General features: G+C 36.5%; 1 protein-coding gene across 2 annotated transcripts in view; it reads right to left on the bottom strand.

Moving 5' to 3' along the window:
* The window catches only part of VCL (vinculin), a 97376-nt gene that overhangs the window by 26474 nt on the left and 46289 nt on the right, over positions 1-24613 (bottom strand). For both annotated transcript variants that reach the window (XM_068547934.1, XM_068547933.1), the window contains exons 3-10: positions 18435-18585; positions 18147-18255; positions 15111-15233; positions 13536-13696; positions 5620-5710; positions 4499-4646; positions 1286-1439; positions 307-482 (exon numbers count right to left, since the gene is read on the bottom strand). In XM_068547934.1, the coding sequence (XP_068404035.1) occupies positions 307-482; positions 1286-1439; positions 4499-4646; positions 5620-5710; positions 13536-13696; positions 15111-15233; positions 18147-18255; positions 18435-18585 (1113 nt within the window). The remainder of the gene's footprint in view (positions 1-306; positions 483-1285; positions 1440-4498; positions 4647-5619; positions 5711-13535; positions 13697-15110; positions 15234-18146; positions 18256-18434; positions 18586-24613) is intronic.

Raw genomic sequence — 24613 nt, 5'->3', positions numbered from 1 at the left:
AGAGTTCGCATGCTGCAGCTAAAGATCCCGCATGCCGCAATGAAGACCCGGCGCAGCCAAATAAATAAATAATTAATTAATTAATTTAAAAAAAAATAGATCTCTTAAAAATATTTTTTTAAAAAATAGTTCTTAGTATCCTAAAATTATTAATTTAAAAATATCTGCCCTCACCACGTCACACAGAATCAATAAGAATACAATGGAGGAGTATCATATGTGCATTTAACCTATAAATTTCAACAATATATGTGCTTAGGGGGAAAAAGAGAGATTAAAGGACAATTTAATTGATTAAATACATACTGTCTTCGTAGATCTGCTAATTTAGAAGTCAGAGCAGATATTTCTCCAAGAGAACGTAGAATGTCATCTCTCTCTTTAGGATCATCACATAATTCTGCTATTTTCCGAGCTTCAGCCAAAGCCCCTCGAATCTGTTCTTCTCCTTCTGGTCCACCATTTGGATCTGCAAGCCAATTCTACACACACAGAAATAGAAAAGAAGCACACTGTGATCTACTCATGAACCAATTTTACTAAACTTAACAAGGCCATCAGAAATATTTCAAAAGTAATCATAAGGCATACCAGCAATTGTTTTTATAATGCTGATCCTTATTATTTTACATCAGTTCTTACTCAGGCAAAACCAAATCAATCTTTCAGCTATTTATTTATTTATTTATAGAGATATTAATATTTGCACGTGTGGCATGCAGGATCCTAATTCCCAGACCAGGGATCGAACCCACCCCCCTGCAGTGGAAGCTCGGAGTACTGCCAGGGAAGTCCCCCTTCATCTTTTTAAAAATGACTTTTTTCTTTCTCATTAGGATAAAATATCTTCATGAGCTTTATCTTTGAATTAATCACACCTTATTAACTCATGAAATGCTTGAAAATCATTTTACAGTAGAGTAATATCAGAAAGCTTTAACCCTTTTACATTGCTATGACCAAACACAGCTGTGAATTCTGAGATGAAGAACAGGTTTAACATACTGTAATCTCCATCAGGAACTAGGAGAATGGTACTCAGAATGCTTACTTTTAACTAACTGAAGTATTCAAAATTAAGATCTCTATTTCAAAATATGGATAAACATTAGTCTTAAGCCTGTGGTGGTAGGGGACGTGTTAACATTAGCAACTACTGGGTATCAGTCATCACTTAGAAACACCCATTATCCACCCATAGAAATTAGGGGGGGAGGGATACAGGATATTTATGGAACATTTCTCTTCTTTATTTCCCACCCTTCCTAAAAATCATCATCGCTACCTGAGCAGCATCGATCTTCTTCGCAATGCTCTGCTTTGAGTTGGTCATGGCTTCCAGCTTGCGGGCTGCATTTTCCACTTTTGCTGTGAGCACATCCAGACCCTGAGACACCTGCTGGGCTTTCTGCATGGCCACCGGTGAGGCTCCTTGTCCTCTACTCAAACAGATAGATGCTGCTGTTGTACTCTCTCAAATTCTTAATGGCAAAATATTACTAAAAGCACAGTATGTGTTCTTTTACTAACATGTTTGTCCTTTTCTTTTTCTACTAAATCTGCGATAACACAAGGAAACACAGAGAGAGAAAAAGCAAACACCCAAACCATCTAATTTCTCCTTTGCTCTTAAAAATAATACACAGTAGCTTCAAGGAACTGCATAACCACTTTAAAGACCAGACTTGCACATTTTGATAATAATGATTTTCCTCTTGGTGGTGATTACATAATCAAACCTAATCTTCAGGGGGGAAATGTGCTTGTGATCTTATTGCTATGGAGGGTTTTGTTACCATAGTATGTATGCTTTAGAAATAAACAGCCCATTAGATTATCTTATTTATGGGCAAGTATACATTGAAAATGTTTCAGGAGGCAGCACGCATAGTGCTACTGAAAGCACACCACACTGGGACCAAGTAGATCTCTGTTCAAATACTGGCTCCTGCTACCTGAGGAACCTTGGGTACAATGTTTAACTTCCTTGGGCTTCAGTTTTCTAACTTAGAAAATGAGGGGTGGGTAGGAATAATACTGGCCTTGCTTATCAAACAGAGTGGCGTCAAGCAAAAAGAAATACTTGAAAATACTTTGGCAATAAAGCAATACACATATGTAACTATTGTTATTACAGAATTGTCATTATCATAACCTAATGGTAATCTTAAATATCTACCTTCCACTCCTATGCAACCTATAAGTATCAAAACCAGATAGTACTGAGGGAAAAGGGCACACAGGGACAAGAAACCGTTATTTCTCATCATGTTCCTAAAGAACTAATTTCACTATTTTCCTCTCTCAGAAGTGGTATGCTACTACTACAAAAAAATGATGTGAGTTAGTAGAAACTTGTTTTCCCTTTGTAAGAGACTTCCCAGGTCATAGCAAAGTAAGATTTGCCATCTTTTTATACTCATATGTTTGAATCCACCCAGCCTGGTAAACTCAATGATAGGGGTGACAACTTTATCATTTGGTTGAATGGAATGGCTGATCATCATAACCTGAGCTTCTGATTTTAGGATAAACTACAAAACATCTTTGCTTCCCTTAATAATAGTATGGGTTTGTCATTCATCTATCTATCCTCTTTTTAAATTTATATGTTTTTCATGTATACCAATATTTGAGGTAGTGAACTCAATAATATTTATTGCCAGGTATATAAAAGGTATATATATATATATACCTTTTACTTGTACTTGACACCTCCCTTTTACATGGCAGAGGAGTCTAAGACTTTTGGAAATATACTTTTTATGTTTTAATTTGCTTTTTTCCTTCAAATCTAGTAATTCATTATGAGGAACATTGTTTGTATAAGAGTCCAACTGTGAAAAAGTAAAAATATTTATGGGCTACATAATTTTTCATTCAAAATAAAAAGTTTGAGTACCATGGAGGGGAAAATATATACTCACAACCCTAGAAACTCTAGGTGACTGAATAGAAGAATACCAAAGAGGAAACTGTTACTGAGTTTCAGCCACTAAGCTGTTAGAAAGCTAGGCATATTTAAGAAAGGATAACAAGGAGACAGCTTTGTAATCTTTCATTGTGAAAGGCTATTGCAGACTCCAGTGTGAAGCAGGCCCATTGGGGCTCCTCACTGTTCCAACCTTTTCTCTTTACAGATTTATGGTCGATCCCGTACAGCAACTACCTCGTTCTCTTGCTCAGATTCATCTTTCTCTAAATACATACAACTGTGTATTTGAGAATTCCAACTGAAAACTGTCTACCACACTGTGAAAAGGCTGCAGACAAAAGAGCCAGCAGTGAGAAATCAGAAGAGCCAAGAATCTTGTCAAACTGCATTGGCATTTCTCCAAATGGGAACAGAACTTCTTTTTTGTCCTTTCTGTAAAGTTCTTGGCATGCTCGTGGCAGAGGAGACTGCTTCACAGCAAGAGAAAAGGCCCACTGCACTCAATGAGATCACATTTATTTATGCTGTTCCTTCTTCCCTTTAAGGTAAAGGCTCTTAACCTGAAGCCCGTGGAGCTTCCAGGGCTACAGTGAATCCATGAACCTCTGGAAATTACATATAATATTGTACGGGCATGTTTATATGTGTCTTTTTAGGTAGAGATTAATGGCTTTCATCAAATTATAAAAATGACCTTGGTCCAAAAAAGGTCAGGAACCACTCCTTTAAGAACTATATTCTTAAGTCCATTGTGTTAATACATTTGAGGCCAGGTGTAATGGTGTGCAACATGTCAAGGCGTGTTCCTGAAGCCTTAGTTTGTAGGGAGACCCTATACTGTATTCCAATTATCTCAAGATGTTTCATGACAATCTTGAAGCAAAATTAAATTTCATTTATACTAGTGTGTCATCATACCTCAATTTTTCACAATGTCCATACTATAAAATTCCATAAAGATGAGAATCTTTTAGAACTTCATTAACTATATGTATGAGTTCCAAACAGACCTATATTATACTGAGTTTTCTTAATAGCAAACTATACATATTTAATTTGGGGGAATGGGGGTGGATCCTAAAAGCCAAGACTTGAGGTGGGTAAGAGATAGGTAAAAGAATTATAAAACCAAATGAATAATGATGAAATAGAAACTCAGAAGAGCCCAGAAATGACCAACGTAGAGGACAATCTATTTAACTGATTTTTAAAATGACATGTGAAATAATTCCAACATTTTCACTCTTTATGTTTTTTTTCTATCCAGCCTTCATAAAAGATATCTTTGCACCTTATTTTTCATAAGCCTATGGCTAGAAACTAAAAAAACAGATTTCTATTTCAATTTCAACTTTATGATAAGGCATCTACATATTTTAAAAGTTCAACAAAAGGAAAATTCACTCCAATCTCAAAAGAATTAGTAGAATATAATATCTACGTTATCTATTAGCCAAAGAGAACTCAGTAAAATTCACAGAAACTTGTTTTCTGAATCACTCCATCAGGAGTGAGATCCCAACTGTTACCACTACTGCTCTGGTGAGAGCAGAGGAACTTTACCTGGCTCGGAGGTCAGCCACTTGATCAGTCATCTGCCCTAGCATTTTGCAGGTTCCCAGTATCTCCCTGCGTTCTTTGCCTGCACAGAGTTCACCAACTTTTCCAGCTTCATCTAAGATCTGCCTGATGGCCTGTTCACCAGCATCACCTAAAACAAAGAGATTTTCAAGGGAGTTCCCTGGTGGCCTAGTGGTTAAGATTCCAGACTTTCACTACCGTGGCCTGGGTTCGATCCCTGGTCAGGGAACCGAGATCCCTCAAGCCAGGGGGCACAGCCAAAAAAAAAAAAACGAGAGAGAGAGCTGTTCAATATCTACATTGTTGATCCATTAATTATTTAGAAAGGATGCTTTACAAGTCATTTCATTCATGAAGGAATGGATGATTTTAAATGAAAAGACAAGTGAATAGAAAGCAATACATCTGATAGCTAACAGCCAAGCACTGCCCTTACAACCATAGGGTGAGGTTTTAACCACAGAGACTGCTCAAAAAGATCCTTGGAACCATACCCATCTGGAGATAATAAGCAGTTTGTGGCAAGCATGTGAATGATGAAAGTAGACTCTAACAATTTAATAGTACTCAATGCCTCTAAACTCCATTAGGCTTTTCACATTCATTCAAATATTAATCTAAAACTGAATAAATATTAGATTAGAAAATCCATAATGCGTAGCTCAATAACCTATTTGGGTCTTATCTTTATACAAGTCAACTTTGCTTCCCAATTCTTATTAGCGTCATCATTTCATCTGCTTAATTAAGTACTCTGTTGACGTAAATGGAAATCTGCCCAATGGGAACTAGAAAAGAAGAGCTTTTATTCAAAGTAATTACCTTTCTGATTCAGGGAAGGGGTGAACCAATAATTTGGCAAAGAATGCCCAGTTCACTTTGGTTAATTCCTCCGTGATGAGAGGTAGTCTATGCCCTTCATCCTTTTAAGGACCAGTAATACTTCAATTAGTCAAAACTATCAGAGAATGGAGTATGCCCCCTAAATGTTGCAGTAGTTATCTCAGGATTATGAGATTATGAAATGATTTTTCTTTTTCTTTTGTTTGCCTGGTTTTTAGCTTTTTGCTGTATCTATCAGAAAAGTAGAACCAGAGGGTTACCTGGGGAGGCACTGGGGTCACGGAGCCAACCTTTAGCCTGGTTCAGTTTGGAGTCTATGGAGGCCAACGCTCTCTTCATGGCTTCAGTGTCCTTTTGAAGAAAAATACCACAAGTATTTTCTTTGCAAAAACTAAGATACCATGATACAAAGTAAGACAGAGAAGTTACACCATTAACATACAATAGCTACAGTAGTCCTACAACAGCCTTAAAAATATTCTCATCACAGCATAACGCTTATTTCTGTCAAAATGCAGCATCTTGCATGCAAATCTTCAGTTAATTCTGTTTCCTAGTCTCCCTATTGCTAAACTGTGAAAACTGGTAAAACTGCTCAAGCCAAAAGATGTTCAATGTCTTCAGCCAGAAAAAGCCCTCTTGTCACATGCCTCATTATCAGCCTTTCCACTAGTCAACAGTCATCTACTGCAGCCCTGCCAAAGCTCTCCCAGCTTCAGGGAAGCCTCATTAGCATGTGGCACCACAAACCACAGTTCTTCTACATCTTGTTTTGAAATATACACACACTGCTTGATGTTTCACTATGTTTAATCTGAAAAACCTGGAATTACTGGTTGGAAGAAAACTGAAAATTTTAATCTAGCAATTTAGTTTTAATTCCACAAATAAACCACTAAATGTAATACAAGAAAGAAGTGTCTTTCGGGCCTTCCCTGCCACTCCTCATCCTTAGTTCCCTTACCGTCCCTAACCTGGAAGAAGAGGCAGGATAAAATAAGTGGATCTCAATTTATTGTTTACAATCAGGATTCATAATGACTTGCATAAAACTAGCATAAAATCTCCCAGGATGTAGCATGAGAAGTCCAAACAACAGACTAATCACTTTTAAAATATATATATATTTTAATAAAGTTTTTTAAGTAAATAGATATACAGAAAACAATATAACAAATATGCACGTACCCATCCTCACAACTGACAGACTGGCCATCTCTTAAGTCTATTTAACACCTTAAAAGACAGCCTCTCTCCCTTTTGCTTAGGGAACTGGCTCTTACAGAGTCCATCCATCAAAGCACAGAGTTAACCTCTGTAACTCTAGGCAATGCCTTAAATCCCTACCTTTTTTCAATTTCCAGTCCTGTAAACCGAGGTTCTTCAAGGTGTGGTGCCACCAGTTTTCCACATGGGTGCACTAGGAGCATCCCCACTTCCAATTCAAACAAAACCCAGCAGCAGCACCAATAAGCATTGGGAACACTCATAATTAGGCTTAAGGTCAGCAGCCTGACCCCAGCTTTTCCAAAGTACCTATTCAAATTACAGGACTCTCAGCTTTGGACTCCCTCTTTCCCCATCTAAACAGATACAGATTTGGCTATCTAAGGCTCTAAATAACAAATCCTCAGCCATGGCAACTGAAAAGAAGTGAACTAAATTACTGAAAAAATGGAAATAAAATATTTTTATTATCAAGTTATATGAAATTATGATAGCTATCTATCAATAAAAGGCAGTCATAAGAGGACCTATTTCAAAATCCATCTGTAATTAGTACTGTAAGTAGACAAGTGGCATTTTTTAAGTGCTTTGATTCTCAAATGGTTTAAATATTTGCTCTTCCTTCATCTAGTTCAAATTAATCTGTACAGCAAACCTTGTCTTCAAAAGTCAACTTTAGCTTAATTCCAAATTAGCAAGGCCCAAATCAATATCTTTTGAAAGAGAGTCTCAGGCAACACCCAACCTCAGAGAGTCGGATAGCCTTTAAGGTCTAATACAAGTTATAGGACTTTGTCTAGATACAGATTAAAAAAAAAAATTAATGATCTCTCACCTAGGAAGTATTGTGCACACTCTGAAGAAGAGAAATTATAGCCATGTAAAAATACTTAATTTAAAATCTATTAATAACCATTTCTCTAATACACTTATATTTTCAGTAAAAAAAAAAACAATAGATACTTATTACATTTCAAAAATCTCAATTCAAGGGGAAACAAAGATCAGAAATTTTTCAGTGTCTATTCTAGCATTAAAGGCTACTAGTTAGGAAACTAATCTTAATTGAGCACTTCCTACATGTTAGGTTCTACTTTAGGCATTTTTTCCCTCATTGCTTCATTGAACTTCAATTTTTAATGTAATTTAATTTTATAATAGGTTCTACTTTAGGCATTTTTTCCCTCATTGCTTCATTGAACTTCAATTTTTAATGTAATTTAATTTTATAAATTAAGCAGCTCAGTCATAGAAACACAGTTTGATCTCAAACCTCATTATTTTCTATTAGATGAAATTCAAGAATTTTTTTTCTTTTACCAAAGAGAGTTGCCAAAGATTCCACTAACCTTTTACAGTAGTCAGCAAATCTTTTGCCTTGCCAATTTTGGCTTGGTTAATACTGCCCAGAAAATTAGCTCTATAAATCAAATTCATAATCCTCACTAACCTAAATAACTGCTTTTATTCTCCACTGCCCCATAATGATTTGAAACACAATAGAGAAACTGGTTTTGCTCTATTCAGTATCCTCAAAAGTCACTGCTTTTTTCTCCCTAATAAAGCGTGGTCACCATGCTTCAAGGAAAGAATCTGATTCTCAGGATGTGACTAATTTGGTCCTGAATATGAGATGTGAGAATATCAAGAACTTAACATTAAGAGATGCTCATTTTCTCCTAAAAATAATCAATGGCAAATTTGCAATGAAGCTGCATTTTTACACTGGGAATTTCAATTAGTTATCAAAGTTTTTAATAGCATGAATTTTAGACAATTTTGGAGATTTAAAACAGTCACTGAGAGGGCCACATTAAATTCTTTCTGGAATAGAGCAAATTGTGAAGAATCATTTAAACACAATACATTTTAATGTCATATCTATTAAAAGCAAAAATGTCTATGGGAACAAATATTTTGGTCTCCTAAGAATCTCATAAGAATTTCTTTTGAAGGGCAATGTTTGTTATGGAATTGACAGAATTCTGACATAAGCAACAAAAGAAGTATACTAACACCGGCTATAATATAAACAAATTCAATAAACAACTAGGACTAAGAAGCAATTTTGAGATATATTTATAAAGGGTAAAAATAATCATAACTCTGGGGTCAACTACACTATGTACCGTAAAGCTTTTTGTTAAACCTTGTCATGTAGGTCTAAGTACTCAGAATACACTCTGGGTATGAAATAGAAGAGAAAAAAACTGTACCCTCAATAAGTACTGTTCTCTGTAAAATCTCAAATCTGGGAACCAGAAAAGTCTCCACCAATCTCTTCTCTGTTTTTGTTGTTGTTGTTGTTGTTGTTCTTTTTTTTAAAGAGTGAATATAAAAAAGACCAGATCTAGTCATGTAGCTTTGGAGACAGCTGTCAGGGATCTGATACCCTCCTGCTCTGGTCCCTTTTACTGTAAAACTCTGATGAGTTCAGGTTTTAAATGAGAAAAGCCATAGTGCCTTGGCACTCTGCCACACATACCAAAAGTCAGAAGGACAACCTAAAAGACTCCTTTTACATGCTTTTCCAGGAACTGAAACACTTCTGAAATTTAATATAAAGTCAGACCTAAAGAACACTGAATAGTACCAAGAACCACTGAGTTCCTCCCACAGACGATCAAGAGGAACTGCAGTAGGGAAAGTGAGCTTCTGCATTCCCAGGCTCTTGAAAATTTTAAATTTGGGACTAAGGACCTCCTCTCATTCACTGCCCAAGCTACTCTCCATTTTCCACTAACACCTCCTGCCCCCACCCTTCCCACTCCAGCCCATTCCTGACCACATTTCTACCCTCAAGTCCGTGTTTTAAACAAAGATGTTTCTGGAAAGATAAATTGGGCAGTAGAACAAAATCTTATAAACTACATTTAACCTTGGAGAGAAGGTCACCTAGCCCTGAGCCTTCAGGCAAGCTACCCTCCCAGGCATCAGTTCCTCATCTCCAAGAATACCTTCTCAGGGCTTCTGTGCCACCTATGCACACACAATCAGTTATACCAACTAAAAAATCACTTGGATCAGAAGGGAAATGTCAATTCCTGTAACATGTCGGGCTTTTCTCCTTTGGCTGGGGGGAGAGGATAAAATATTATAAATGCCTAAATTAACTATTTATTTCAAACTCCAAAAGATAAATCCTTTGTTGTATTAGTTGCATACTAGAATACTAAAACTAATACTGCATAATAGAATACTAAAAGACTCATAAAAAGCTCATATATAACCTTATTTTTTTCAAAACTGAAATAAAAATCAACCCTTAAATCCTCAATGGTCTGCAGTAAGGGCAAGTTATTATAGGATCATATGTTCTAACCAGTATTTCCTTCTTTGGTAGACTAGAGTAATCTGTGCAAGACATCTGAGTCACTCACTACATTTACCCACCACCAACCTAGGCCCACAGTGGTAGGAGACACACCACAGGGACAAATTCTGAATAATAGTATCTAATGACTGAAGATGCAGTTACAGGAACACCTACATAGGGTTCAAAAATTCTTAGCAATGAAATGCTTTTTAAATTTTTCTCACTTCCTCTTTTTTCTCAGCATGCATCAAGATACAAGTAATATAAATACCAAAAAAAAAGAGATTAAATATAGATTGCTAAATTTACGAAGGGTAAAATTAGAACTGTGTTTAAACCCCAAATTCTTTTGTCTCATAATGTATTCCCAGGAAAAATGCTAAAATAGTTTTTAATAATCATTATGATTGTTGATTTAGGAGGGGAAATTTTTTATTTTCAAAATACAATGAAGTGTTTAAAGTCAAAGTACTTGTAAACTTGTAAATCGGCCATTTGAATGTAGGTATAAAACGTAAAATAATCAGCTATTGCATTGCCTCTTTAAAATCTTATTCGGCAAGACGCACTTTTACCAAGAATTTTTTCCACTTACTTTCTTCCCCCACTTTTCTAGAGGAACCATCACTTTCCAGGAGAAAACTGCACCAGTGGGGAAGCATGAAACAAGTATGGTAAGACAAAGTTAATTCTTTACTGGTAGGAGTGAGAGGAGGTAAAAGATATCGTATGTATTAAACAGACTGGGAACCCAGGGGTCACAGACAGACACAAGGTCTGATTAATTCACTGCTTACAGTTGAGCAATGAAAGATGCATAATGCTACTAAACTGAAAAATAACCAAACCCTAGTTACCAATTTCCATTTTCAGGGTAAAATTTTTTCTAAATATTCTTGCAACTAATAAAGACAATTACTCTTAGGGGGTAAGGGAGGTAGAGTGGATAGGGATGGGGATGAGAGTGAGCTGTGTCACGTATATCCTTTTATAGCATTTTTTCAATATTTATTTATTTGTTTGTTTATTTATTTATTTGGTTGTGCCAGGTCTTAGTTGTGGCTCGCCAGCTCCTTAGTTGTGGCAGGCAGCCTCCTTAGTTGTGGCATGTGAACTCTTAGTTGCAGCATGCATATGGGATCTAGTTCCCTGACCAGGGATTGAACCCGGGCCTCCTGCATTGGGAGCACGGAGTCTTAACCACTGCGCCCCCAGGGAAGTCCCTTTAAAGCATTTTGATATTTGAATCAGGTAAATGTAAAACAAAAGCAAAATGAAGTTAAAAAATAAACATTTCTTGCTCATTCTGATGTCTTTATGTACTTAAGCTTCTTTTAGCTGAACTAATTTTATTTATTTCCTTTCATTCTGATAGTTTTACAGCATCCTAACAGTCTGGTTCCTTCCAGATCAGCATAAAACTGAGATAGCTATTAGACTGTACACAGTGGGGACCAGATTTATATTTCCCTTGTATATGCCCCCAAATGCCTAATCTTCCTCCTGAAAAACTCCACTGACCACGGTTTTGGTTTGGGTTTTGGTTTTGGTTTTTAAAGAAGCAGCTGTCGGCACTTGCACAAAATAAAGCTCAGTCACACTTAGTTACTAATTGATGGATGACTTTTCCCCTCCAAAAATACAGAAACTTTAAGGTTGCAAGGCCTGCTTTTCTTTTTTACTATTTCTCATCTGCTAGAAGCAAAGGGAAGAGAATAAGGAAAGAGATTAGATTAGGGGAACATGAGATCATGGAGAACTACAGCTGATTCACAGCTTAGATAGCAGAACATGCAGTGAGCCAGGTACTGAAGTTAGGAAAAACTTTAGGTACACCTGACTTTTTTCCTTTTGATTTTTAATGCTAGGATTATTGTGAAGGACAGGTGCTCCATCTAGACTCTCTAGCCTACCCGTTTTCATTATGGCTTAAAACCTCAATGATGCATCTCCAAAAGTCAAATTCCAGAGGCTGCAAAGGAAACTGGTAGGAGAGGCAAATACAGAGATAGCATCAGCTGGAAGTTTCCTTTCCTAAGAGCAAGGTCCACTGGTAACTTAGGGGTCACCCAGCTACCTGGGGAAATCTGCCCCTCAGATGAAGTCACTGGGAATGACCAGACCAAAACAGTTCCCAGGAGCCTGCTCAAAGAGAGGAAAGCACCCACCAGATATAGAAAGCCTGACATCCCATAGTAATGTCTTTCCTTTTGCTTTCCCCAAAGAAACAGCTCCAAACATGAGCCAAACAGTCTGCCCAGCACAGCCCCGAGTCCCGTATTAAGTCAAATTCTGACGCATATTTGAGCACAGTGTTACACACCGGCACACGGAATAAGGCACGGCACACAGCACAAGAAAACCTCACAGACATGCTTTTTCTCTTTTTAAGCAAAAAAGAAACTAGAGGGCAAGAGAAAGCTTACCTTCTAAACGTGAGAAAAAGAATAAAACAAACAAGAGAACAAAAAAAAAAGATGCATAAAGAAGTCATAACAGGGAAGTGAAAGTTATCAAATATGCAAAAGCAAAATTAAGTAAAATATCAAAGACGTTACATGATTTTACAATATGGATTTAAAATACAGTCTTAGAACTTGTTCAAGAACTTCATGCCTCTGAAAACAAATCCATAGTTAAGATAAGCTGACTAATTTCTCCTCCAATCTTAGTTTAACTTTCTGGTCAACAAAAGAAAGAGTTGGTGATCTTAGCCCCAGCTTTGACCTTACCTTATAGGTGTCCTGGAGGACAAACAGAGCCCTACTGGGCACCCAGTGGAAATCATACTACAAAATCCCCTCTGTAGTCTGCCACCAGCCTGCTGGGTGGCCCTGGAGATAGCATTTGGGTCCACACGGTGGGGGAAGCTGGATCCTGGAGACAATGTGTTCCCCCCACTGCCTGCATCTTGGGCTCCTACAAGGGAAGTGTAAACCCAAGTGTCTCTGTTCCCAATCACTAGACAAGGAGAAGCAGACCAGAGCAGCAGCACCTCAAACCACCGCTGCTGGGCTCTAGGAGGAATCCACAAACCCTTCTGGAATTCAAGAGCAAATTCTAGACCAAGGGTAAAGGGCCCCCTCAAACTAACTGACAAATGTGAAAACTAGTATTTCAGTTAAGCTCTTTTTAGGGAAAACAGAATGATGAAGGGACACACCTAGAAATGCCAAGAGTTTCCTTTGCAGATTTCTCTGGGTCAAAAATTGGTTAAGAAAAGTTTTCCATAAAATTCAGTCATAGGCATATTCTTTATCTTACTTAGTCACACAGCAACAACCACCCACATGAAAGGCAGGGCTCCCACCCAGGGGAGTATACACCACACCAGAATTTCTCCACCAGCCCAATCCATGAGACTCCAGCTTGAAGGAAAAGCTATACATCTCAGCTTTCAACCAACATTCACCCCGCATACCTACTTGTTTGTTCTACCTCAGAGCAAAGGAAAAGTGCAAAAGCAGGAAGTAACCCGTAACCCTTTATTTTACAAAAATAAAGAAGAAATTACTTTCATAATATCTAAGTAGTCTTATGCTACACACAATTATAAGAAAAAATGTGAGACAGTCACATCCCCAGGAAGGGAAAATTGGGGATTTTGCTTATTTCTCCCCCAATAACACTTACCTTGCTGGCCCAGGCATCTTCGTCCCAAGAAGTGAGTTGTAATACACGAATGATCTCATTAATTTCAGCGCTCATCTTTTCTACAGTAAAATTACGATTTTTCAAAGCTTCTTCAATTCCTTGGTTTTTTGAGTTTTTAGTTGTTACAAAAATCTTCATAGCTGTAAAAATAAACAAAAGATCAGAAACTAAGCTTGGAATTTAATCTTGCTGTATTACAATATTCACACAAGATGTTCCACACTGTGAACATGTTTTGGGCTTCTAAGGTCTTAAAAAGAATATGAAAACAAACACTGCAGGTCTGCCATTAAAGTTCCAGTATCAGCAACCTTCACTGTTAAGAAAGCTCAAGGTACAAAACATTGCCACATCATGATCAGAAAACTAATTTAACATACATATACTGAAGATCCACAGTCACAAAATATCCACTATCCTTCTAAATCAACTATCATCCCAGCCCTAACACTGGCCCCATCAAACACAAACCTAATGGGACGAGATAAGAACAGCCAGTAAAACTGTAACCAAAGTATGCTGCTTGACCCAATCCTAGTGGAAGATCCCAAAGTGTTGAGTTTATCTTCCATGATTTCTCTTAACATATAGCAGGGACTATCTAACCCCTAAAAGTGAAGAAGAAGAAAATAATAACGAAACATTAGAGAAGAGAATATCTTCTTATAAACTAACTAAAATTATAAAAACAAAGATTAATCAACACTTTATTGAGTTACCCAGATTAGAAAGAAAGATTCTTCCCAACAACCTTTCTGCCATATGGACCAGTTGGTCTCAAAAACATATTTTTGAGAAGATTATAAGGCGCTATTTACAAATTTTTGTTTTCTAGTTCATGTAAGGGCTTTCTGAACTCTTACACTCACATCTCCTATTTTAGCTACTACTTGAAATTACAAAGCAGGAAGGCAGTAGCTGGCGGATTACAGTGACATGCATTATAAAATTCTGAAAATAAAGCTGCCTTCCGAGACTTAAACCAACTAACCCACAACTTGACTAAGATAATTTACATAAACCATGAGATGTCTGGTACATACTAGACACTCAATAAGTGCAACTCCCTTTTGCTAGTTGAGAGATCAGCCACCATGTTTGCATTTCTGGGCTCTGCCCAATGGGAGCGTGGTCCTAGTTGGTGTACACCACCTGCTCTTCAACATAGAGAAGAGTTAAATATCTTCTAGGAAAGGGCTGTGGGTTCACTTCCTTACTATACAGTGCTCTATAATATCCATTCCAGCTCCTAAATGTTTTTTCTGAGTACAAATAAAGGTGTCAAAATCCATACATCCAAAACTAGAGTTTCTAGAGGAGAAAAGGGCCTGTTAGAACTTCAAGAGAACAGTACGAGGCAACAGGAGAGCAGTTTCAAACAAAGAGCAAGAGAAGGAGAGCATTAGAGAAGATAAATACTGGTTCTTAGCTAATCAGCTGCATTTTTATTCAGGCTGAAAGACATGCAACTAAACAGCAAAAGAAAATAAACATCAGAGTTTAGAACATGTTAACATGTTTTTTCCTGTAAAATAAAGTACAGACAGAAAATACCTGAAATGAGAACTGGCAGCAACTCCTTCACGGTGTTCATTGAGTTCACCAACATCACTCGGTGCTCCTGATGAGTCAGTTCCTGCTGCCTCTCATCAATCATCTTGGCCATCTTAGTCATTCCTGGGGCACAGGGAATAAATTGTGCAGAGTGAGCAGTGGAACAATCCAGAGTCTGGCTTTCTGGGCCTAAATCCATTATGAATTACTGTGAAAGTCCAAACATAAAAGCCATTAAACAACAGATACTATCACTGAACTCTAACATTTATGACATAGAATTTTTCAGGACAGTTCTAAATTAATGCAACTTTCTTCTTCTCATTAAAAGCAATTTATTAAATATAAATCCTAAATGTGACATAATTTTCACACATTTGACATAAATACATTCACAAATATTTTTTAAATGTTGAAATTAGTAAATATATATTTGAAAAAAAATTCACAAGTGGGGGGAAAAATACTTTGCCTGGTTACCATACCAGCTTTCATGCCATGTACCCAGCCACTGAGCCTATGTGTATAAGAATCTCATGTGAGCCTAGTACAGGCACACCTCAAAGATACTGCGGATTCAGTTCCAGACCACTGCAATAAAGTGAATATCATAATAAAACGAGTCACAGGCATGTTTTGGTTTCCCAGTGCATATAAAAGTTATATCTACACTATACTGTAGTCTACTAAGTGTGCAATAGCACTATGTCTAAAAAAACAATGTACATACCTTAATTTAAAAATACTTTATTGCTAAAAAATGCCAACTATCATCTAAGCCTTCAATGAATCATAATCTTTTCAGTAGTAACATCAAAGATCAGTGATCACAGATCACCATAACAATATAATAATAATGAAAAAATTTTGAAATATTGTGAGAATTACCAAAATGTGACACAGAGACATGAAGTGAACAAATGCTGTTGGAAAAATGGCACCAATAGACTTGCTTGAGACAGGGTTGCCACAAACCTTCAATATGTAAGAACGCAGTATGTGTGAAGCGCAAGAAAGTGAAGCAAGGTGTGCCTGGGCTAAGAATCTAGCAGCTGAAAAAAATCTTAAGAATTACAATAATGTGTTTTGTTTTCATCTTTAAAGTTTTCTGTACTTTCCAATTTATCCAAAATAAGGATGTATCACTTTTATAATTAGAAACAAATAAAAATAATTATGGGGGCTTCCTTGGTGGCGCAGTGGTTAAGAATCTGCCTGCCAATGCAGGGGACATGGGCTCGATCCCTGGTCTGGGAAGATCCCACATGCCATGGAGCAACTAAACCCGTGTGCCACAACTACTGAGCCTGCGCTCTGGAGCTCATGTGCCACAACTACTGAAGCCCGCGCACCTACAGCCCGTGCTCCGCAACAAGAGAAACCACTGCAGTGAGAAGCCTGCCCACCGCAACGAAGAGTAGCCCCGCTTGCCGCAACTAGAGAAAGCCCACGCACAGCAATGCAGCCAAAAATAAATAAATACAATAAATTTAAAAATAATAATAATAATAATAATAATTATGGTGATGACAGCATTTGAAAGCATCTGGTGTTTTGGAGTTAGCATGCTAGCACATTTTGTTTACTTTGGTTATTATTCAAGGGTACTATGTGATTCTCTAACACTTTGGTTTTCAAACTGCTCTTAGAATTTCTTACGCAGGTTCACAGATTGTCAAGGGGCACCCAAAGGGAGATGGAAAGGGTGGGGCTGCCTCTGCTTCATCCAGAGTAGCTCCATTTCTGTCTTTTATATGTTGGGATTCTGCAAAGATTTTTTTTTTCATTACTTCATTAGATTTTTTTATTGAAGTATAGCTGATTTACAATATTAGTTTCAGGTATACAGCATAGTGATTCAGTATTTTACAGATTATACTCCATTAAAAGTTATTACAAGGTAATGGCTGTAATTCCCTGCTATACAATATATCCTTGTTGCTTGTCTATTTTATTTTATTTTTTAATTGGAGTAGAGTTGCTTTACACTGCTGTGTCAGTTTCTGCTGTACAGCAAAGTGAATCAGCCATACATATACATATATCCCCTCTTTTTTGGATTTTCTTCCCATTTAGGTCACCAGAGAGCACCGAGTTCCCTGTGCTATACAGTAGGTTCTCATTAGTTATCTATTTTATACATAGTAGTATATATATGTCAATCCCAATCTCCCAGTTCATCTGCATAAGATTTCATTTGAAGAAATAAAATTTCTTCACAGTGCTAGGAGAAAGTTTAAAGGGTACTGCTCTAAAGCCATTTCCCAGCGATTTTCAATGACAGCTCAGAGAAATTCTTAACTGCCGTAAGTTTACAGGATGACTTCACTGAAACCTCAAGAAAATACATTTTATGTAAGACAAAAGAATTTTATAAGATAATACGTGATTCTTAATACTAACAAATTAAACATCTGATATGTCTTGTCATTGGTCTCATTCATACTTTAAGGAGCCTCAAGTTCATGTTGTATGTCTATAGCACCAAAAGCTGGTATCTGTTCATGTATTTTGAATACTGAATTCTCAGATGACTACACAATCAGAGATTTAGCCACAGAAGTTCTTCTCTCCTTCTAGGTCTGATTATATTATGCAGCCTTGGGCAAGGGCATGAATCCATAATAGTAGGCAGGCTAATTAGCAAGCTAAGAGGTCACAGAGAGCTACAGGCCAGCTGGCAGACAGTGAAGGAATGCTGTATAATGTGGAATGAAGAGGTCAGGATTCAGGGTGACCTTAAGCACTGTAGTAATAGAAAAGTATTTCCTACATTCTCCAGCAACATTTGCAATGTCTAGTTTAGTTCATTAGACAGGGCCAGGATCTGTAGAAAGCAGATTCAGCTTTCAGAGACAATGATATCTCTTCAGTAGAAGCACAGAGTCAGCTCCATCAACAGAGTAGAGACAACTAAAAGTTCAATGCATCATTACCTATCTTCCACAAAAAAAGTAGGGAGGAGTGCCCCTTTCCTCTTGATCAAACATGGACAATCCATAAAAAATTCTGTTATAAAAGTAGAATATGACTAACCTGGTCCAAGATTCTTTGTGTAAGTGACCAAATCTTCCATAGTTTCCACCACCTCTGCCACTGTAAGATATTCCAAAATTCCTTTGCAAACTCTAATAATTTTACGAACCTGAAAATATATTTCAGAGTATTCAGTCAATTGAGTAAACGATAAGTAGAAAACACAATAATTCAGACGTATAGCTAGTCAACATTTTGTCATCCTAAACAATCCTCAGTCCTCCATTATTATCTTTAAGGCTGGGCTTTTTGTCTGGAAGAGGTCTGCATGGGCCTCAGGTTGCCTACCTCAGCCTCGTCGAAGGTGAGGAGCAGGTCTGATGTGCCGGAGAGGATGCCCCTTGATCCATCAATTAGATAATCTCGAGCAGGCACTGAGTAAGGGTCTGACTGAAGCATCTGGGCTGCCTGGACAAGCTTGGTGCAAGCATTCTCCACCCTGTGGGGAGGAACATGGAGTTAACTCACTGGCAGAACCAAGCAGAAGAATATCACATGCAAATGCAAAGAATGTAAATGGACATAAATTCGCATTTTTTTCCTATATGGAAAATAGCCAAGACCAATTTATAATAGAACCTAAGTTTCCAGCTTTTAAAATTTACCATTAAGGGCAGCACATTCTTTCATTCACTGCACTAAGCCCTGGTTCTTCATTATTTCCTGGCAACAAAAAATAATGAGAAAAAGTTTTGGACCTTTTACTTTAGGTTGCTATATCTCTGTAACTCCTTTGTTTCCTTCCTGTTCACCCTATATACACTGCCATTAAAAGACACTTACACAAAGAACTGATATCCCTGACAACAGTTTCAGATTCAACATCTGGAAATAAAATACCAAAGCACTGTGTTAAGTGAAATTTAATAATCAGACAAACCAAAGAAATAGGAGGAAACACAAAGCAAAAGTATGAGGTAATGCATAAATTTTTCTTTCATCTAGCCAAATGGATTTGTTTGACAAACTGGACAGTTTGAAAACAACCCTATAAAACTATGCTGTTAATTAAAATGTCACTGGCATTAATAACTGAATCAGTTAGTAATAGTTTAATATAATATAGTTTAATAACACAGATGACCTGATCAGCCAAAGGTGTCTTTTTTTTTGGGGGGGGGGGGGCAGGACAGGTCATTTAAAAAAGGAACCCGAAATGCATAAAGCAAGTATTCTCCTTGACCCTCTTGTACTACTAAAATGTATTCATTCATTCAATTATTCTTCTATACAGAGTTGAAAAGGACCTAACAGATCATTTCCTCATATTCAGTAAATTCATTATGTTATCACTGAGTAACTTACGTGCAACAAATTACTTTAAGTTAAAATATTTAGCCAAAATTACACATTCTTATTTGGAAACACAGAAAATGTCCCATGCAAATAAAAGCCCACTTCACAGCGAGTTATATCAAATGAAATAATATAAAAACTCAACAAGTATAACACAGTCTTGCACTGTTAAAAAATAGAATTAAACCAACATATCAATTTCAACTACATAAAAAGCATTGGGCTATGGACACTATAGGTATGTATATAAAGATGCAAAAAACACTATTCTAACTCTCAAGAAGCATACTTTGGTAATTCACAAACTTCAGAGCCATAAGGCAGCACATAATAAATATCAGCAAAGAGCAAGACCTCACTGACGTGGCTTTTGATCAGTCTTAGATGACTGGTTATTTTCTGTTCCTTTTAAATTTTTAAATTAAAATTAAAATTTAATTTGAAATTACATTTTATATATATATATACCCATACATATGACAAAAACATATACACATATATAAAACCCTAAGGCATACAGTGAAAATTTTTCTTCCCTCCACTATCTCCTAGGCATTCAAATTCCATCTACTTGCAACCAATGTTATGTGTTTCCTCTGTATTCTTCAAAATAAAGACACTTTATGCCCAAAGAAACAAAAATATAGGCTTCCACTTTTTTTACACAAATAGGATCATACTATGCATACTCTCTGCATTCTGATTTTTTCACTTAATTTAACTTGGAGATGTTCTAGTAGAAGTACCCAAAGAGCCTCCTCATTGTTTTATACAGCTACATAACTAGTCCCTAATTTATTAGCCTGCTGCAATGAATCACCTTGAATAAACGTCTTTTTTTTTTTTTTGGCCGTGCTACATAGCTTGTGGGATCTTAGTTTCCCAACCAGGGATTGAACCCGGGCCCCGGCAGGGAAAGCCCCAAGTCCTAACCACTTGGCCACCAGGGAATTCCCAATAAATATCATTTTTAAATGTATATGTCTGTAGGATACTATCTAGAAATGGAACTGCTGAGTCATAGGCATGGACATTAATAATTTTGACAAACGTTGCCATATCGCCATCCACAGAAGTTATCAATTTACACTCCCACCACAGTGGATGACAGTACCTGTTTCCTCACAGATTCAACAACTCAATGTATAATCAGACTTATGTATCTTTACCAATATGATAGACCAAAATTGATTTCAATATAGTTTGAGGTGAAATTTATATAATATACAATTAGTAATTTTAAAGGGTATAATTTTCTGTGTGTTTGAAAAGAATGAGTTTGCTCTAATTTTTAGGTGAAATATTTCACATATTCTATTAGCTCAAGCTTGTTAATTGTGCTGTTCAAATCTTCTATATCCTTGCTGATTTTTTTGGTCTGTTTTATCTATCAATTACTGAATGATAAAATCTCAACAACATAACAACAGATTTGTCCATATCCCCTTGCAGCTCTGTTTTTGTTTTATATATATTGAGGCTAACTTATTAGATACATATAAATTTACAATTATTATATCTTTCTTGTAATCTGAACCTATTTATCATTATGTGACACCTCTCTATATCTCCAATAATGTTTGTTGCTGATATTAATATTGTAAACCAGCTTTCTTTGACTATTTTATTTGACTGGTATATAACTTTCTAACTCTCAGTATCCTTATATTTTAGATGTGTCTTTATAACTACATATATACATATAAGTACACAGTTTTAATCCAGGTTAGCAACTTTTAACTTAATAACTTAGCTCATTTAAATGTATTATTATTGATATATTTGGGGGGGCGGATTGAGAGTCTTTTTCTATATTTTTCTTATTCCCTTTACTATTTTATAGGTCATATACTTTATTTTTTATTACTTTTGTGGTTCATTAAATAGTTTAGCATGCATACTTGGCATGGTAACAATCTAAAATGAGTCAATGAGGACTTCGCTGATGGCACAGTGGTTAAGAATCCGCCTGTTAATGCAGGGGACATGGGTTTGAGCCCTGGTCCGGGAAGATCCCACATTCCATGGAGCAACTAAGCCCATGTGCCATGACTACTGAGCCTACAACCTAGAGTTCACGTGCCACAATTACTGAATCCCACGCGCCTAGAGCCTGTGCTCCACAACAAGAGAAGCCACCACAATGAGAAGCCTACACACCGCAACGAAGAGTAGCGTCCTCTCGCCGCAACTAGAGAAAACCCACGCACAGCAACGAAGACCCAACGCAGCCAAAAATAAATTAATTAATTTTTAAAATAAATAAAATAAAATGAGTCAATAATTTTACTTCCTCCCCAAACAACAGAATGATCTTAACATACTTAATTCCCAATCATCCCTTTCCTGACCTTTATGCTATTGTTTTCAAGTTTTGTTTCATGTATATGTTATTGTTTTCAGGTACAAAATGCTGTATCTTTTATTTTCAACTTTTAAATCTTGTTAGGCATTACATTATTATATAAGTCAAAGTTTGTTTATATTTACCAACAAACTGTCCAATATGTTGGCTAATCATTCCCTCTTGTATCTCAGGCCTTATACCTGGAATCATCTGACTATTGTCTGAAGGACATTCTTTAGCATTTCCTCTAGTAAGAGTCTGCTGGTGACAAAATATATCCATTTTGGTTTGTTTGAAAATGCCTACTTTGTCCTCATCCTTCAAAGACTACTTCAGTAGTACAGAATTCTGGTTGACAACTATTTTATCAGCACATTGAAGGTATTAACCTCACTATAATTTGACAACAGAACAAGAAAGAGATGTAACAGAAGCAGAGGTTGGAGTGATGCGGGCTATAAGCCAAGGAATTCGGACAGCTTCTAGTGGCTGGAAAAGGCAAAGAAATGGATCCATTCCTAGAATCTCCAGAAGGAACACAACTCTGCTAACTCATTCTGGGCTTCAGACCTCCAGAATTGTAAGATAAAACATTTGTACTGTGTTTGTTACAAGAGTAATATGACACTGGCATCCAATTGAAATTTACCAGGCATACAAAAAGGCATGAAAATACCACCCATAACAAAGAGGAAAAAACAATCATTCAAAACCAACCCAGAAATGATACAGATGACAGAATTAGTAGACAAGAACATTAAAATAGTTACTATAACTGTATTCTATATGTTCAAAAGCTAAAGGAAAGACTGAGTAGATAAATGAAAGATATAAAAAATACTGAAATAGAACAACTAGAGATACAAAAATACACTGGATAGATTACTAGCAGATAAGATATTGCATGAAGAAGATTATTGAAACTGAAGTGCTAGCAATGAAAATTATCTAAAATGGGAGAAAACAAAACTTAAAAGAAAATGAACAGAGCATCAGTGAGCTGTGGCACAACTCCAAGCAGCCTAATATGTGTGCAATTGAAGTCCCCAAAGGACAGAAAAGGGGACAGAAAAGAATATTTGAAGAAATAATGGCCACAATTTTTACAAATTTAATGAAAACTATAAAGCCCCAAGTCCAAAAAGCTCAGTAAAACCCAAGCACAAAAAATATCAAGGGAATTACAACAAGGTACATCATAATGAAGTTGCTTAAAACCAATAATGAAGAGAAAATATTAAAAGCCGCCAGAGAAAAATGAGACACTTTATATTACAGAGGAACAAAGGTAAGAGTAACAACAGACTTCTCACTGGAAACAATGCAACCCAGAGAACAGTAGAGCAAAGTACTGAAAGAACTTTGAGTAGACCCAAAGAAAATATTTCAAAAATTAAGGCAAAATAAAGACTTTTTCAGCTATGTAAAGGTTAAAAGAATTCATCACCCAGCAGATCTGAACTATAAGAAAGGTTAAAGGAAGTTCTTCATGAAGAAAGAAAATTATACCAGATAGAAGTTTGGATTTACAGAAACAAATGAAGAGCACAAAATGGTAAATATGTGCATCAACAAATAAACACATTTCTTCTTATTATTTAAATCTTTAAAAGATAATTGACTGACTAAAGCAAGAACTTTTTTAAAACACAAAGTTAAAAAAAAGTAAATCTGATTCGGCTGACTAGTTAGACAATGAGAACTGGTTTTGCCAATGACTGTGGCAGATGTTTTCCACAAATTAAATGAGCTAAATTTACAGGGAAACATATTTAAGATGTGTATATAACACACAACATGGCAGAAAACACATGCTTTGCAACTAAACTTATGATTTAAAAATATTTAAATGAAAACTTTAAAATATTCAAGGTATTCAAAAATATTCAAGTGTTTCGAAAGTCTTTTAGGGATGTCAGCCACTTATTGAAGACCACTAGTTGAAGAGCACTGGCCTCCTGCTTCAAGGTATTTTTTTACAGCCATTCCCTCTAGCTGAAACACCTCTCCCCCTCTCCCTCTCCCTCTCTCTCCCTCCCTCCCTCCCTCTCTCTCTCTCTCTCTCTCTCTCTCCCCTCTTTTGCTTGACTAACCCCTACTTATTCTTTTAGGTGCCATTTTTAAATGACTGTTCCTTCATGAAACCATCCTAAATCTATAAGTACCTTTCTTATGTGCTCCCATGAGACATAAACCCTCCCAGTTTTGTTTTCTCTATCTCCCACAAGAGTGTAAGTTCAGCAAGGTCAAGGACCCTATATTCACAGAGTACAATCCCTGATACATAATAAATGCTCAGTAAACATTTATTGAATGAATGAATGGATTTTCACCAAGTACAGGAGATCATGAAACCATCTGGCCATAGAAATCATTAACTTTAAAAGGTCACAAACTTAATTTTATTTCCGGGTAACATGAACCTTGATGAAATTATAGCAAACAAACATAAGCACCACAGAATGCAACTATCACACTACACCTATTTGAAAGGATACAGTTACTGCATAAGTGTTTCAAATTTGGAAAAAGCAAAAAATAAATGGAAGGAATAACCATCATGGAGAAAGGAAACAAGAAAAAAAAAAAAAGATGAAATGGAAAAGCTTTACAGGAATCAATTTGATTCTCCACTAATGGTTCCCTTGTGTGGTAAAATGATAGGGCCAAAACAGACACTACGCCCTTTCCTTTTACCTACAATAAGACATCTGATCTGTACATTAAAATTTAATGGCATTCATAAAGCCAAACAAATCCCACCATGACTAACCAGTAGGCAGAAACAGGAAGGAGTCTGTCTTGTCTGTGGAAAATGAGATTT

Source organism: Eschrichtius robustus, chromosome 7 (assembly GCF_028021215.1).
Source record: "Eschrichtius robustus isolate mEscRob2 chromosome 7, mEscRob2.pri, whole genome shotgun sequence".
In the NCBI taxonomy this organism is placed as follows: Eukaryota; Metazoa; Chordata; class Mammalia; order Artiodactyla; family Eschrichtiidae; genus Eschrichtius; species Eschrichtius robustus.
This window is presented reverse-complemented; position numbering and strand designations above follow the sequence as displayed.